Below are 16,664 nucleotides of genomic sequence, written 5' to 3'. Positions count from 1 at the left end.
AACAGCCAAATATTCTTTTAATTATTAAATGAAGCTCGAAAAAGCAAACAACTCATCCCATTTAAGAAAGTGGAAGCTTTTTATGTTAATTGATAAAACACCCCAAATACTTCCATCATTTACTGATTGTCAAAATAAATATACCATCTCTACCTTTCTCTAGGACTGACCTTTGTGCAGAATGATCTCCATCATGATGCGGTCTCTGGGTTTAGCAGGCTGACCTGGGATGCTCAGTGCGTTACTGCAGGTATTGTTCAGGTAGTTGTAGTCTCCAATGTCAGTACTGACTCTGGCTATACCTGTAGTGGAACTGAGGGAGCGTGACCTGCACAGCTGAGCTACCTGTGTCTGACCACACAAGGCCCCCACACGCAGGCTGGTCCTCACCACCAGAGTCAGGAGCCCTTTTTTGATTTGCTGCATTTTGGAAGACATTTTACTTTTTGTGGGACCTTCTTGAAATATACTTCACATAGCAGAGTTTAACACAGTACAGAGGAGTTGCCTTACTTTGAATTTGTGCAGGGCTTCATCATGCGTCAGACCATGCAGTGACTCTCCATTCAGCTCCAGGATCTCATCACCTGTTCAGACACACAAACAGAAGCTCTGAGAGCATTAAAGGCTGGACATCTACAACATATCAGTATGTGATAAGATGGAAGACACTTCTATTTTTTGTCCAAGCAACTAGGAGCTTTAGCAGCTTAAGATCTAGATTTTGTATGTTTAGAACTGCAAAATGCATATCAAAATTCCCCTATATTTCCTGTAAAGGCTTTTATTTTGACACACTTCCACCTCCACCTTTAGCTGCTCCACCAGCTCCTCCCACACCTGCTTTTCAGCCTATGAAATTATCAGTGGGTATAAAAGCCAGCACCATGCGGCTGCTTCTGACCAGACTGTTAATAAAACTTTGACTCTCCTGCTTGTTTACAGTTTACCTGGAAGCCGGTCTTCTTTCTGACCTGTTGCCACCTGTTTTCATTCTGGACTCTGATTCTGCTTGCTGCCTGCCTGCTTACTTTCCTGGATATGAACTGTGTTTCCCCCTGACCTGGTTAGTAGCCTGCTCCCCTGCCTGTTTGTTGCTGAAAACAAAACAGCAGTGTACCAGCAGGAAATCTGTTAAATTCCTCTCATCTGGAAATACCTGAGCCTGCTAGTTAGTTATATGATGTTGTCCACCATCTTGCACCAGTCTTCCTTTGTGTCTGCCATCTTGTGTTGTTGCCGATTTTTCACCTTTGTCTGTGTCAGTTATTAAAACACAGTTACAGTACCTCATTGGCTGCACATGGGTCCTCAAAAATGTGATTACAAATTCACATCACTTTACTAGATTTGTTCCTAGAGAGCAGCAGTTCCACAATTATGGAAAAATAAGGTGAGCTAATAAAATGACTCAAACCTTTGTCATACGGTTTGTGTATAAGCCTCATTTTTCTGTTTGTTCCTCACCCTCCTGCAGCCTTCCATCAGCAGCTGCTGCCCCTCCAGGAAAAATGGTCTTGACATAGATTCCCATTGGCCCATACATGCTGTCCCTTCCTCCCACTATACTGAAGCCAAGACCCTGGGAACAGCAGCAGAATCAAGGTTGGTGACATTGGCACTACTTAACACTTTAACCAGAAATCACAGTGGTAATTTTAGTCATAATCAAAGCAGCAGTGCAATCTGTTTTGCAAATGCTGGATTTATATGAAAGTAAGACCAGTCTTGACATGGAGTTGAAACAAACAAAAATGAGACATAATAACTGGTCAGAGAGACAGGCTATACTGTTTTGGTGGCAATGTATGGTTCCTACCTTTCCATGGCCCTTCATCAGCACAATATTACAGATTATGAAGGCCTGCATGTTGCTGCAGGAGTGCACCAGCTGGGCAGAGCTGAGAGAGCGGGAGGGATGATGCACAGGCTGGAAAGAAATAGCAGGTAAAACACACACAGCACAAACAAGGCAGTTAAATTAGTCACAATTATTTTTTCTCTTTACTACCAGTAGTAACATTTTCTTGATAATATTAGCAGCAATACTTTGTATGAATTATTTACTGGTTTTAATTCTTGAAACCATCAAATACAAATACCGTATCTTCTGATAACAATTGGCTGCTATTTGTCTAGGCCTAAGCCAAGCTGTCTTACTGGTAAGTGTCCAGATCATGAGCCTTTGCACTGGACAAGTTTTTCTTTGTGTTTAAGCTAAACTAACACTGTTTGCTTCTTTTTGGTTTAGAAAGCCTCCTGGCTACAGTCTGTTCTGCTGCCTGCTCTGGCTTGTTTGTATCTGTTTAGCATTCGTTGACTTCTTCTGTGACAGTTCTGTCCTGGCACTGTTATTTTCAGCCTTTGTCATTAAATGTTATATCCAGTCTCCCATTCCCTTGTTACCCAGTCCTGACTCCCATCACACCTGTTTCCTGTCCCTCATCAGCTCCACCAGTCTCTACCATCTGTACCATCTGTAGCATAGACCCTGTACAGTCCCTACAGTCTGTAGTGTAGACTCTAAACAGTCTCTAGTATAGACTCCCTACAGTCTACAGTTTATACTATAGACTCTCTACAGTCCCTATAGTCTATATTATAGACTTTATACAGTCTCTTCAGTCAATACTGTTTTCCTTTGCCAGATTGTGCATTTACACCCACCATGTTTTAGTCATGTTCCTGTTTTCTGTTGATCTCTTTGTTTGGATTTACCTGCATTTGGATGCAGCTTGTTTTTGGCCTTTTGGAGTGGTTGCCTGGGGTTAGGTGATTGTGTTTGTCTAATCACTGTTTATTCCTGCCTTGTTTTTCTTCCGGGCCCATTATTTTGTTTGACTCTTTACATTAATCTCTCAGCATGTGTATGAGGTTTGCTCGTCCTTTTTTCAGATTCTTACTGGGACTGTGAAGTAAAAACGTCATGTTAACCTGACATATATCAATAGATATGTAAGGCCAACGTGTGTGATCCTCAATGCATTCAGTTCATAATGTCAAGTAAAATAATATATAATACCTGTGTAGCAGTGTGGGGAAACTCCAGTTGCTGGGACAGAGACTTCCTGTTTCCAATTAAACCCCCATTCGCATGGGGGTGACTGCCATAGAGCTCTGCAGTTGTCATGATGATGCTGTCCAGATCCCCAATCCAGTATGGATGAACACCTGGTTATAGACACATAATCATTAAAGCCTAAAGATATGGTTGAAATTGTTGTCCCTCAAAATTACTGCCCCTGTAAAAAAAAAAAAAAAAAAACTACTTTTGTGTAAGTTTTATTTAAAGTAGCTGTTTATACACTCATACCATTACAAATGTATAGTACTACTGGGTAAAAACTGTATGATACACACTGGTTGAATTGGAGCGTGTCCTGTTGCTGGCCGTCTGTCTTGGTGGGCTCTGCTCAGTTTTCTCTGTTTCCCAGCTTCTCTCCTCATTCACCTCTGGTATGGGTAACTACACAGACACATACACAAGGTTGCAAGGTTTAGGGCAAATGGACATACACAGCTACCTGCCAAGTCCAAAACGTTAATGTCAGTATAGAAACACATTAAAACAATTAAACCATGAGTGAGTGAGCCTGGATCAGAGACGCTCAGAAGATGAAGTGAATTGGGATCTTCCAGCTTCTGATTGACTTAACACACCTGATCCAGGTAGATCAGTAGTGAGTAGGGCAGCACAGTGGTCCTCGAGGAACATGGGTTGCCCATCTCTGAATTCAACAATTAATAATAATTGGATTACGTTTTTGGTAAATGTTTAGTTTACCTTGAGGTGATTGTTGTTGGCCATCAGTTCTTCATCTGTGTATCCAGACAGCATTGGAGAATCAGATGGGGAAATGAGAGCAGAGTGCTGTGGACTTGTAGCCAGACTATGTGAATGGACAGTGTCTTCACAGGTGGAAACATCCTGAAGTACACAACACACAGACAGGGAGACATGTTTCAATTGTGGCCCAGCATGAGTCATACAAGCTCTGCAGGACATTGCACAACAAGAGTGTACCTTTAATGTTTAAACTGACCTTTCTTACTTAGCGGTAGTTCTAATTCCACACACAGTACAAAGCAAGACATCAGTCTAATCATTACTGTCCACTGTGGTTTCAAATCCTGATTATTAGGATTGTTAACTGCACTGAATAGTCTATAGCCAAGACAGATACATAAGATGAGATGAACTTTTATTAGTCCTACAATGGGGTATTTCAGATGCATTTAATTTACTAATAGTAAAATAGTAAAAGCATATATTCAGATCAGCCTCACTGTCTTAAATATCAGTCTCATAAATTATTAACCTCAACTATGGAATTCAAATTAATAATTAAAATTAATAAAACACATGGACAGTCTTTTAAAATGATTACCAATTTTAATTATCATTTTTCTTACATCTAGATTTCTGATGGTATAAATTATTATACTACAACATTACAGCAAATACTATGAGTATGAAATGTGTAGCTCATGTGAGACTATGTATGTTATGTATGTGTGTAAGAGAAAGTGAAAAGGCTTGCAACAAGATGGCTGAGCATATGTGGTGGAGCGTATATTATACAGATTGTAGTGGAAGTAGTATTGTAGTAGAGTAGAATAGTATGTAATCGAGTTCATTGTAATGTGCAGTCATAGAATGATTGAGTGTGTGTGTGTGTGTGTGTGTGTGTGTGCGTGTGCGTGTGTGTGTGTGTGTGTATCAGATTCACTTCAGCTCTTTTAAAAATCGATGATGTAACTTCTGAAAGAGCAAATCACCGTCTTTATGTCCTGAATAAAAGTTAAACTCTGGAATGGGTCAGTACTAAACACCATGGTGTATACTAAGCTACTGAGCAGATCACAAGTCTGTAGCAGCACATCACCTGAGTGTGGTAAAACCTTATATGGTAGATGTTGTAGTACAGATGACATTCCGTCAGTTCCCTGACTTTAAATCTACAAGTATTCATGGTAACGTTTTCTAAATATTCTGTGCATTGAACTGAACTAAGAACCACGTTAAAAAAGGTGTTTTCAATGTTGAAGTCATTATTGTGGAAAAAATATCAGTGACAGGGTTGAAAACAGAATCAGCTGAGGCCACTCGTCACATGTTAGACATTCTTTCCTACTGCTCTTTTTCTAAATTTCTTTTTCATTCTGCTGTTCAGGTTTCCACAGCCTTTTAAAAGTGACTCAGAAAGACTTGGCAGCATGATAAGGTGTTACAGTGCCCAGCATGAACACTCCTGCAGCAAAAAAAAAAAAAAAGTACTAGAGCCTGAAAAATAATCCTTACTGCCTCTGTGACTGCTCAGGAGCAGTGAAAACACACCATGCTGGGTCTCAGCACTAAATGACAATTCCATACATAAAGCATGCTGGTCTTTTTTGACAAAGCAGTTCATCGAGATGATACTTGCTGCACAGACTAAATTTAATCAATAACATTTCACTTTCTTAGACTTTTACCAAGAACCTTATGTAAGATTACATAACAGTTCCCAGAATTTTCATTCCAAGATGAGATTCCCAAACTGTTGTTCCTTCTTTGTGAGTTATGTCACCATGTATCAAATTCTTTGACTTGTCCTGTCTGTAATATATCTATTGAGTGAATCCTACAGATTGTATAAGCATTGATTCTAAGTGGACTCCATAGAGCCTTGTGTCTGAGTATGGGTGTGGGACGACTGGGAATGTGATTCCAGCATGAGAAAAATTCCATGCCCACTCACAGAATAGTTAGTGTAGGGAGGGGGCTTCTAGCGTCTTTTTCAATCCATCTACGGTCAGGCTTATTTTTTATTTCAATCAACACATCACACAGGAGACACACAAACAAATTCATGCCTCTGTTACTACAGTACGTGTTAGAGTACTGTGTGTTAATAAGACATTGATCGTAGGATTCTAGCAGCTATGAGGGACTGCATGGCACAGCCTCAATATAAGCATATGCATAAGAGAATGAAGGGGTTACACTGATGTAATGACTTTGTAAGAACATTTAGCAATTTATAACAATTTCCATTAAAGGGAGCTTTTCATCTCCACTGCTCATAAGGGATTTGTTTGGTTTCTATGTAAAGTGGCTTGAGATGATTGTATTGTGATTTGGTGCAATACAAATAAACTGAATTGAATTGAATTATCTTGCACAACAATTTGCATGAGCAGGTCAAAACCATATATGCAAGCGACTGTATCTACACTGAATCTGAATTGCTATTTCCTATGATGAATTCTCATTATAGAAATTATTCATCTCAAGCAACTGAATCAATGGCAACGTACAGAATTGCAGAGATGTGGTGCATGCTAGTAATTAGTTTTATTTGGCTGCAGACAGCAAGGTAATGTTTTTTTAAATGTTATTAATAGAGGAACAAAGTCAACGCTAGCGTCCATTTTCTTGTGTCAGCTGCTATTACCTCACTACAGGCTTTGATGTGAATGCTCCTTGTTCCCTCCCCCTCCATCCAAGTGCTGCCATTTAGAAACTGTCCGTTAAAAGGTGCCAGCTTGTCTGGGCTCAGGAAGCTGCAGCCTCTGAACAGAAAACACACAGAAATTCCAAAAGTATTCAAGCACGAAACTGTATTACATGACTCATTCAAATAAACATGACCATATTTTCTGGAGTATAACATGCACTTCTTGTAGTCATCTAGCTTCTCCTGTGACTTGTGTTCAAAATCAATTAATATTCCAGTGCTTTAAGTCTGGCATGAGATGTCACTGTTTACAGTCATGGCTCAAATGAAATTAATACAGAAAAAGGAAATGGTTTACTTTTGCACTACATTGAAATATAATTCTAACAGTAGACTTGAGAACTTAAACTGCAAATTATAAAGTATGCAGCTGAAAACAGCAATCAAACAGTAGAAGGAATATGTGGAGTGAGTGAAAAACCTGTCACGGACTGAGTTGTATATGGGGGGAACAAAAAATAGAAAATAAAAAGGCTAGTGATGATATCCTGAATGGGAGGAACAAATCCACAAATAGGTCCTTGAATTGAGAGCTGCTGGCAGTTTTGTCTCTATTCTGAACACAAAGTGTGACACAAACTCCAGAAAGTATGGTAGTAAGCTGACATGGGAATTATAAGTCCCCTTTCATGCAAAAGCTAAATCTAAAGGTCAAGCACAAAGTCCTGTTGTATGTTTTTTTTGTTTGTTTTTTTTTACTAAAACCTTTTTTTCTAAAGATTTTTTTCAGTGAGATAGGTTATTAGTGCAATCGTTAGTTTTTATTTATTTATATATCAGTTTTTCCAAATGCAGTATAAGGAAGAAATCCATTTTGGCAGGTGACTCTATAAGTAAATAGAACTTTAATTTATTTACAAGAAAGGTCCATGGTCACCTTTAAATTCAGCTCTGTGGAATCAGGTTTCAGTAGTTCCACAGGACTTTCAATTTGATGTTGTGGTTGTTTTAACTGGTGTCAGTAACAGTGTAGATACGTGTTAAACGTACTTTTATGCATAAGGGTTTGGAAACATGCAGACTCTAGTTAACTAAATTATGCAGGTATAATACCACTATTTGTATTTCTGAAGGAACATGATAGTGGCAGCCTTTTGCTTTTCACTTGGTATTAATAAACATTCCCCTTTCTGCTGTAAGACCATGTTCATGTTCAAGGCCATGTTCTTTATGGCTGCCAAAAAAAAAAAAAAAACACTGCCTCTCAGTTTTTCACAATGGTACCACTACAGCTGGGAAACCAAATATTCTGGTTAGAATACACAGTCATCCAGCATCTGGCTGAACCTTTGCCCCAAAGCGCCGCAACATCATCCACTAATGTGCTGCATCTGTCAGTCAAACACATGCAGGCACACATTATGGGTAGATTACAGTTCCAGTGGAAACACTTACTAGCACTAGTGCTAGCTCACCTATCCCTGTCGACTCTCCTCTTGCACATTGTAGTGGTCCCTTGAGAGTCTCCTGAAGTGATGCTGCTTTATGGACTGTACTTATTTTTCCTTTGCAGAGGAAGGGCTTGTCTCCACCACCAGGAATAGGTGGAGTTAGGTGACCTTTCATCTTGTTCGGTCAGTACTTTTTTTTTTTCTTAAAAAATGTGACAGGACTGTGCAGATGTTATTTACACCTACAATCACAATGTGAGCTACTTTTAGATGTGCTTTGTCCATTAGGATTGTAGTGTGTTCACTGTGCATTAACAGTAGCATGTATCCAGATACAGCTTACATACTAATGCAAGTGGAAACTGGATGTATGTCAGACATCATTTGTTCAGCTACTTTATTCAGAATGACTTGGTCTGTTCTTATAATTTAATGCTTTTCTTTTGCTGCTACATTTTCTCATTTAGCCTGATGAAACAAATGCATCTAGCATAGTGCAGCTTGTACAATTTGGCCAGCACATTCCTAAGAAATAATCCACTTAGAGTTGTGGTATTGACTTTTATCACCTGCGTAGGTTCCCTCTATTCCTCCCTGGCTCCACATTAGTGCCTTTGTCCTGCGTCTGGACGCTGTTATCAGCCATTTGTGGTCCACACACCTCCTCGGTGGGCCCTGTGGCTACACACATCCTCCAGATACTGCTCTCCTACATACAAAACACACACATTGAATAAAGAAACCTCTGTGCTAGTAAGTAGAAAGCGAGGTTTGAGCATATCAGCCATCTGACTGAGTTGACAGTCCAGGAATTGAAAACACAGTAAGGTTTTATAGGATCATGAACTGGGCCATGTTTGGAGGTGAAGCTCAGTGGGCAATATCATGTATGTTTCAATGACTCTTAAGGGGATAGCATGTGAGCAGATATCAACAGTAAACTGGTTGTGTTATTTATGTGAGCTCTGAGGTCCAGTATAGCCTTGATATTAGTGTGTTAAACAAAAGAAATCCAATAACTCATGAGCATCATTATTGCTCTTATTGGAAATGACCTTATTCACTACTTCATTCTGTCTGTTTGACTGTAAAGAATTAGTCTAATCATAAAGAAACAATATAGCTCTAATATTAGTTCTGTCTAATAGGTGATTAAGAATGATTGATGTTCGACCTGGCATGAATTAGTCCCAGAGGGAAAACACTGGTCCATTAAATTACTGTTGAGCTCAGCTTCAGTTGGACCGTTCAGCAGCCTGGGCTTCAGTCCATGAAGTTGTATATAACATCCCTCTGTAAGGTCTTCACTATAATTGGTACATAGTCTCTGTTGTCAGTGGTTAATATATTGATAGTACTATAAAAAGAATAGTTTTCATTGCCCTGTGCTATTGGATACTTTTTAGACAGTAACATCAACATATCTGGCTGGTCAGGCCATTACTTCCTGACTGAAATATCCTAAATATATGGATGAAATGTCATAACTTTGCACAATGAGTTTTGTGCTAATTAGCACATGCTAGCATACTAACATAGTAAGCTCAGATGTTAGGCATGATGAGCGCTGCCTGCATGTTGACAATGTGTAGTGTCAAACCACAAACAATGGTAGTTTTCAGTATGTCTAATTTATTTAAGGTGAGTGATGAAGTTGGTAAAATGTGCTGAGAGGCTGAGCTGTAGTAACAGCACAGCACAACAAACCCTGTCTTTGTGTCACTGTTTGACATTCAGGCCTGCCACGGCTCCCAGTCCACCCACACACCAACGCAGAGCATGTGATTATGATTACAATTAGACAGGAACACTCCCACAGCGTACATGGCACAATGTTTGCATGTTAGCATACCATATCCAGGCTAAAATACACAACAAACTCAGTTCTACATATTCTGTCAAGAATAAAAATATTTCAAAAAGCAGGTTAATCTGACAGTTGAGAGCAGCATGTGAAATAGCAAATGTTTAACAGGCAGAATCAGGCTTTTCTGGTGGGCTGCAGGAGCCATGTGCAGAAACACTCAACATATGATTATTACTGTTGAATGAATGTGACAATTCATGCACATAAACTGACTATGGCTTTAATACACACTGAGCGTGCCCTGGGGCCAGTGTTGTGCAAGTTCAAAAGCTCTAGGACAAAGTTTACTCCTCTCACAAAAACTGGTTCATGTTCATTTCTTCTATTTTGTTTAATCTCAAACAAACTTCTCTGAGAAGTAGAAAACATCTAGAACTTCCTCCTATTCATCCACTTGAGTATTTCTGTTTTCTGCTACGTCATGATTTGACATCAACACATTTCAAGAGCAGATCCCATTTTGTTCCATCACATTTGTTTGATAACTCTAGTTGCCTGTGTTGTGAGAATTGCCACTTGTTCTGGTTATTGCTGAGAAAAAGGTTGTTCACAGAATATGAGCAGTATAAAAAAATCAATTGAACAAAGCTTTGTTGTTGACACTCACCACCCTGCATGTTAGCAACCCTCACATTCGAGGTCTTTACTTGTAACCTGATCTGTTCAGTTCACCATTCACTGAGAAATGAGTGCATTCGATGAACAGCGCTCATGCATAACACTGCTTGTGACTAGGATGTGACTACTTAACTACTTTATGTCTAAAATAATATTTTGGAGCGTATCCATGTTACAATTGTTCTTAAATCATCTACAGTGTGATCCATGGAATAACAAATTTAATGTTACACTGATTGAGAACTGTGAATTAATATGGGACTGCCCACACCAGAAAATACAGCACTGACTGTTATTTGTATTCCAGACTACATCAGTTTTGCTGAACCATGGCCACTATGGCTAGGAGTGATGATTATAGAATAATTGGAGATTGAATTTTACTTAAAACTTTATATTGGTTCTTTAAATGACGTTGTTGGGCAACACAATTGCATGTAATGGCTGGTTTATGGCCTCTTACCACAAGTCTTAAGATGTGCTGTCTGACAAATCAAACAGTCATTGCAAATGCACTGGAAATGTGTGTCCAGGTTTCTCCTGGAAATCCATTCATAGTGTTGCTCTCAGTTCCTCAGAATAAAAATGCCTCAAATATCTTATAGCTGTTTAAGAAACACAAAAAGAGAACTGGACAGAGAGCACAGCACAATGCTGGGCTCCCGTCTCGCCTTCACACAGCTGAGCAGTCGCTGAGTGAACAAGGTGTGAAGCTGCATTCAAACGACTTGAAAGTTTTCACATCACAGAACAACAAGGCAGTTAAGGTTATCGAGGGATGATTAAAAATACTGTACACAGACACATTCACATTATATCCAGTAGGTTTGGGTTCACTCACTTTGAACAACGGCTCAAGGATGTTGTCTATGTTTGATTTCCAAGTCATATTATGATAGTTCATATCAGATATAGAGGAGCTTTAGTTGTAATTATAACTTGGATACTGATGCTGTTCACTAAATTAGTAAAACACTCTACTCTGTTTGAAAACTTATAAATCAACTATCACATTTCTTTAACTGCCCGTTTTGACAAACTAGGATTTAAGTAATATCAATTTTTCAAATGTAAAATTTGATTATTAAAAAAGAAAAACAATCACTTTGAGGGGAATAATCGCTTTAAAATCTGTTCTGATATCTGTACTGCAGTTCTGTTATCACAGATGTTTGTCTGAAAGTCTGTTACTCAGTAGCTCTGTTCAGTGTCTGGAGACTCATCAAACATTGAGAGTGTGTGCTGCTCTGTGCCAGTGTAGGAAAGGAAAACAAATGTTAATGTCAGAAAATCATGGGGTCACCAAAGTCAGTAGTTTCATCCCCTGGGAACTCTGAATGTCTGTATAAAATGTGAAGCCATTCATTGGGTTTTGATTTATTTCAGTGCCACAATAAAGAGGTGGACTGACTAATGATTGCCATCCCTAAAGCCACTAGCATAGTTGTTAATAAGGGAACAAAGAGGCTTTTCTATCTTGCTCAGTTTAAAGTAGAGGTAACTATGGTTGCAATTGGTCCAAAATGTGTTTATTTTTATATGCAAATGATAACACAAATGCAAACAACTGCAGTCATACCTTGATGCTGAAGGACCTTCGTATGCTCCTTTTATTCTCCCTGAGTGAGGTGGTATGCTGCACCTGGTTATCTGCCTCACTGCCTCCTCTTTTCTCCAGGGCTGAATGCTGGGTCATCCTCCAGTGTCCATTCTCTGTATCTCTGTAGCCTGTTTGATCCTGAACAGTCACATCTGTCATCCAGCTTGGACCCAGTGTCCTACATCCATGTGACACTTCCCCAGCATGTCTCTCTTCCAGACAGTCATCTTTGGCTTTAGAGTGACACAGGATCAGGGACCTGTAGAGAGTCAGTGAAAGTAAGTTTCATACATTAAATGTCAAACTTCAATTCTGCAAGAGCATAAAATACAGGAGTGATGCAGGAATTAAAGCAGTATTGATGTGCAAGTGTACATGAAGTACATATGCTGTATATCAGAGCTAAAGCTGAAATGAAGTACACAAACTATCATCCCTGGTTGTCATAAGTTAGAACCAATCAATGTGCAGCATATTCTGGACTATGAAACTTCATAAATATTTGCATCAGCCTATGAAGGCTACATACTACTGCTAAAGAAACAATTGATAACCAAACTTTGTGTGTGGTGAGCACAGCCCTAGTCGTCAAGCTTTGAGTGGGGTGGTACCTGGAGAGCATGGCCAACTTCTTGGACCGGTGGTTGTGGCTGCTGGTTGGGTTGTTGTTGTAGCTGCTTTTCCCCTGGTCCCTGCGTCTCCTCTCCATCCTCCTAGCGGCCGCTGTGCTGGCTTTCCTCCTTTGGTGGGAGTATCTCTGAGGCATGGCCATCAATGTGTGTGTGTGTGTATGTGTGTGTGCCGGGAGCTCAACCAACACACTCCTCCCAGCCGGCCCGAAGCCTAATGGAGAGGGACGCTCTGGAGGGCAATTAGAAAATTCAGTTAGGACAGTCTGACTGCATCTGTGCATGTAAGTGTTCTGAGAAACTGCCGAGGCAATTGTGGAGGGTAGCAGAGATAAAAGCCGTATTCTTCCTCTCCCCGTGAAAAACAAAATGAAAATGTTCTCAGTCCTCATGACTGAAGCTTAATCAAACTGCTGCTTCAAGAAATACATAGACACTTCACGCACAGCACAAAGAAAAGTCTGAAATCACTAAAGTGTCTAGAACATGGGCACAGAAACAGTGAGGCAGTAGAGGCTCAATTATTGCTAAAGGCAAATCTCTGGTAATCTATGCTATGTGAGATAAAAGGTAACAATACTGGTCCCATTAACGGGCTGGAGTGAATAATGGCCTGTACTTGTCAATGCTGCACACAGCAGAAAGTACTATAGGATGACCCTCGGATGCATTATACATGTTAGTGTAGATGGCCTTTCACATTTGCAATGAACACTTAGTGAACAACATGCATATGCTCTTTAACTGAAACCCATAAGGCCTTTGGCCTGACATCATTATCTTGCCACTGTTTTTCCCAGCCCCCTCACCCAGTCAGAACATTTGAGCAGTTCTGCACATGCATGTGATGTTGCTGCTTTCACTGCACTACACATTTGCACTTTCTTGACTAGGATCCCTTTAGCTTGGTAGCTGCTGAGACTTTAATTTTCAGTGATTCAGAAAATGACACTGTGGACCAGGAAAGGTTTTCCATTTCTTCAGTTTACTGTGTCTAGTCAGAAGTTTGATTATTTGTTATTTCTCAAAGATGGACATTGTGTCAGATACACAATCTTGGAGTCAGAAATTCTTGTTAGACCTCAGTCATTTATATTTTACCATCTTTCACAACACAACACAATATGTGTAAGTGATTGGGTCGGTGGTGTCACAGATTGGGTGGACAGGTGCTCTGTGCTCCTATTAGTCAGCATCAGAGAACTTGTGAAACTGTCAAACTTGGCATGGGAAAGTAAATAACTCCTGACTTTTTATTGGCTCGCCATGTCTGTTGGGTTGGTCTATTATCAGGGGTTTTGACTTGGATTGCTGTGAGGCTTGACTCACTGTAAAGCATTCCAGTTAATTGCTGTTTCAAGTGCTGATGTGTGTTGGACAAATCCTGGCCAAGAAACAGTCTGATACAAAACTCTCAAAAACAGCAAACTGCCCATTGTACACTTTGGTTTGTGCACCTGTTAAACAAACTGAATTAAATTTGTCAGTGAGTTTCAGAGGCGCTGGTTGGTGTTTTACTTTTGGACAAAGACAAAGTTATATATTCTAGCCAACATGAGACCTTCTCCACAATCTGTCTGAGTTACAGTTTTCAATGAATTCCTGTCAACAGGAAACATATTTAAGCTGAAGTATGTCTATAATAGGCAGGTTAATTAGTACTCGCAGAATTTTGCTTTCTGAACTGACCCTATGTCTGATACTTTGTTTTGATTGGGTCTCATTTATTTCTGAGAGTGCATAAAGAATGAGAACTCAATGCAGTTGGCTTTTGCTGCTCAGTTACAGTGATGTGGCAGCCCATATGCTGATAAATGCCTCTCTGTGCTGTGAATGTTAGTACATGCAGGTGAGACATAACAGACAGTAAAAACAGTACTCTACAAGCTGACCACGAGGCAGCAAGGTGAGCTCTCAGCTCTGTTATCTGCATCTGAACTACTGAGAGTGAATTTACAGTATGTAAGAAATGTTACAGTAAAAATACACTACAAATGAAAATAGGTGAATAAATATCTGAGTAACTAAATAAATAGGTTACCCCAAGTTCCAGCGATGGAATATAAAGGAAAGACTTGCATTTCTGGTGAATCAGTGGCTGTGATCCTGGAAGTGTGTTAGCAATTATGGAGCATTAGTCTGCTGTTGTGTTGGCCAGATAGACAGGAAGCGGAGACATGGATCTCTATGCTGGAGGCCTATAAGCCCTTATAAGTCTCCATCTCTCCCACTCTTCTCCTTTCATAGGCTGATAGTCTTCAGCTGGACGTATGCCAGCACAGTGGGAAGACTTAGAGTAGTCTAAGCTACTGTCTAAAACAACTATTCAACCATACGGGAAAATGTGAATATAAATGCTCATGTGCATTAAGATAGAGCCAGATCAGACCCGCAGGACTATAGTAACCATCTCTGTTCTTGGTTCTAATTTGGAGAAAATCTTTGGCGCTCGAGTTGAGTATCACATATCAAGCACAAATTTGATGCACGCTGCTAAAACAACTTTATACAAGGAATATTTACTGAGATACTGTATTGGCAAAAAGTGCTCCATACTAAATGAGAATTATTTTTCTCTAACTTGGTGATTTAGGGAAAACTTGGTGATAAAGATAAAATGTTGAAATGTTTTGACCAGTGGAGGAGGAAGTAAATGTATAATTAAATTTAGTATCACTGATTTTTTTTTTTTTTTTCTATTTGGGAAGAGGACATTTGTTGATGCCAGAAGTACAGAGTAAGTCCAGCAAAGAGGAAAAACTGCGAGTGATGGAGTTAAGAGCAGTGTGCGTCCTGTTAAAAGGTGTGTTTAGAATACAGGCTGAATGAACAGTGTGAACATGCATGACTGCATATTCATAAATGTGTGTGTGTGTACATGTGTGTACATGTACTTTGTGCCTGTAGCATTAGCGAGGCAGGGTCTTAACAGAATGTCATTGAGAGAAAGCAGAGGGTGGAGTGGCTGCACAGCTGAACAACGTGTGTGTTGTTTGGAGTTTTCACTGGGGATTTTTCCAGCCTGAGAGATGGAGCAGGAGCTACAGAAGACAGCCAACAGAGCCACCTGAAGGGGAAACCTCCCAGTCACACTGAAAATGAAAAATCCATGACTTGTACAATGAGTACAGTTTGTACAGATTATTTTTGAGCTTGGCCCTGAAGAGGACTTGATTGATCTTGAATTCTTCTTATGCAAATGATCTCACACTTTTGAGGGAAGTTCAGCTGGTGTAGCCTCTGTTGTGTTAGGGTGGAATGACTACTGCATGCTGTGTGTGGCTATGCGGTTGTATCTAAGTCTGGCTCTGGCTTTATGCTTGGCTGTGGGGAGAGCAGAGAGGAAGCCATGCCCTTCCACTGCTGCCTTCACTGGGCTATTTGCACTCTAAAGGTTGACTTGGAATGGACATACACCAAGTTATGTAATTTGTGTTTTCATAAAGGATCTCTGTGTTCAAGTGGATGCAGGAATCCAAACACACACCTAGATTATTACACACATTCAGCCTTTAGGCAAACAAGTGCATCATTTAACTTCTCAACTCTGCAACTAATTTCGATAGTTACACAATACTCAGATACACCTCAGAAACAGATTTTATGCTCTTACTTCCTAATCTTTATAGTCATATATGTTAAGTTGAATTCCAGTCAGAGAGACACATGGTTCAGCTAATTATGCACTATTAAAAACCCTTCAGTTTCTACTTACCAAAGTCAATCATTCTATCTTTCACCCAGTTTCCAAGGCTTCTGTTGAAGGTAAGAGCAGTGGATACAGATGAGTTCACTCCAGACAGACAGGTAGAAGTCCAAACAGCAGATCAGGTCAAAAACTGATGTAGCACTCAACGCATGGACTACTCGCTGTGATTCATCTGGGGTAATGTGCCCGTACCTCTTCTCCTCCTCCTCCCTCCTCCTCCCTCCTTATCCTCCCCCTCTGTCTGGAGAACACAACACTGTCTCAGTAACGCACGACTCCCCAAATTCACTGCCCCTTTCCTGTGAGCCAGCTCCAGAGAGGAAAACACCACATGTAGCTGGGCTTGACCT

At 40.1% G+C, this 16,664-nt stretch overlaps 1 protein-coding gene across 3 annotated transcripts in view; it reads right to left on the bottom strand.

Moving 5' to 3' along the window:
• The window catches only part of il16 (interleukin 16), a 29,914-nt gene extending 13,455 nt beyond the window's left edge, over positions 1-16,459 (bottom strand). Inside the window, exons 1-12 of one of the 3 annotated variants that reach the window (XM_026293368.2) lie at positions 16,321-16,459; positions 12,588-12,837; positions 11,956-12,235; positions 8,461-8,600; positions 6,438-6,555; positions 3,785-3,928; positions 3,361-3,466; positions 3,023-3,171; positions 1,820-1,930; positions 1,468-1,582; positions 514-587; positions 171-420 (exon numbers count right to left, since the gene is read on the bottom strand). In XM_026293368.2, the coding sequence (XP_026149153.1) occupies positions 171-420; positions 514-587; positions 1,468-1,582; positions 1,820-1,930; positions 3,023-3,171; positions 3,361-3,466; positions 3,785-3,928; positions 6,438-6,555; positions 8,461-8,600; positions 11,956-12,235; positions 12,588-12,837; positions 16,321-16,333 (1,750 nt within the window). In that variant the 5' untranslated portion in view covers positions 16,334-16,459. Of the gene's footprint in view, positions 1-170; positions 421-513; positions 588-1,467; positions 1,583-1,819; positions 1,931-3,022; positions 3,172-3,360; positions 3,467-3,784; positions 3,929-6,437; positions 6,556-8,460; positions 8,601-11,955; positions 12,236-12,587; positions 12,838-16,320 lie in introns of those variants that run through there. The other 2 variants (XM_026293369.2, XM_026293367.2) reach the window with 2 other exon arrangements.
• Positions 16,460-16,664: the final 205 nt, after the last annotated feature.

Source organism: Mastacembelus armatus, chromosome 3 (assembly GCF_900324485.2).
Source record: "Mastacembelus armatus chromosome 3, fMasArm1.2, whole genome shotgun sequence".
NCBI classification, from domain to species: Eukaryota; Metazoa; Chordata; class Actinopteri; order Synbranchiformes; family Mastacembelidae; genus Mastacembelus; species Mastacembelus armatus.
Note: the sequence above shows the minus strand (reverse complement) of the source record. Positions and strands in the feature narration are given on the sequence as shown.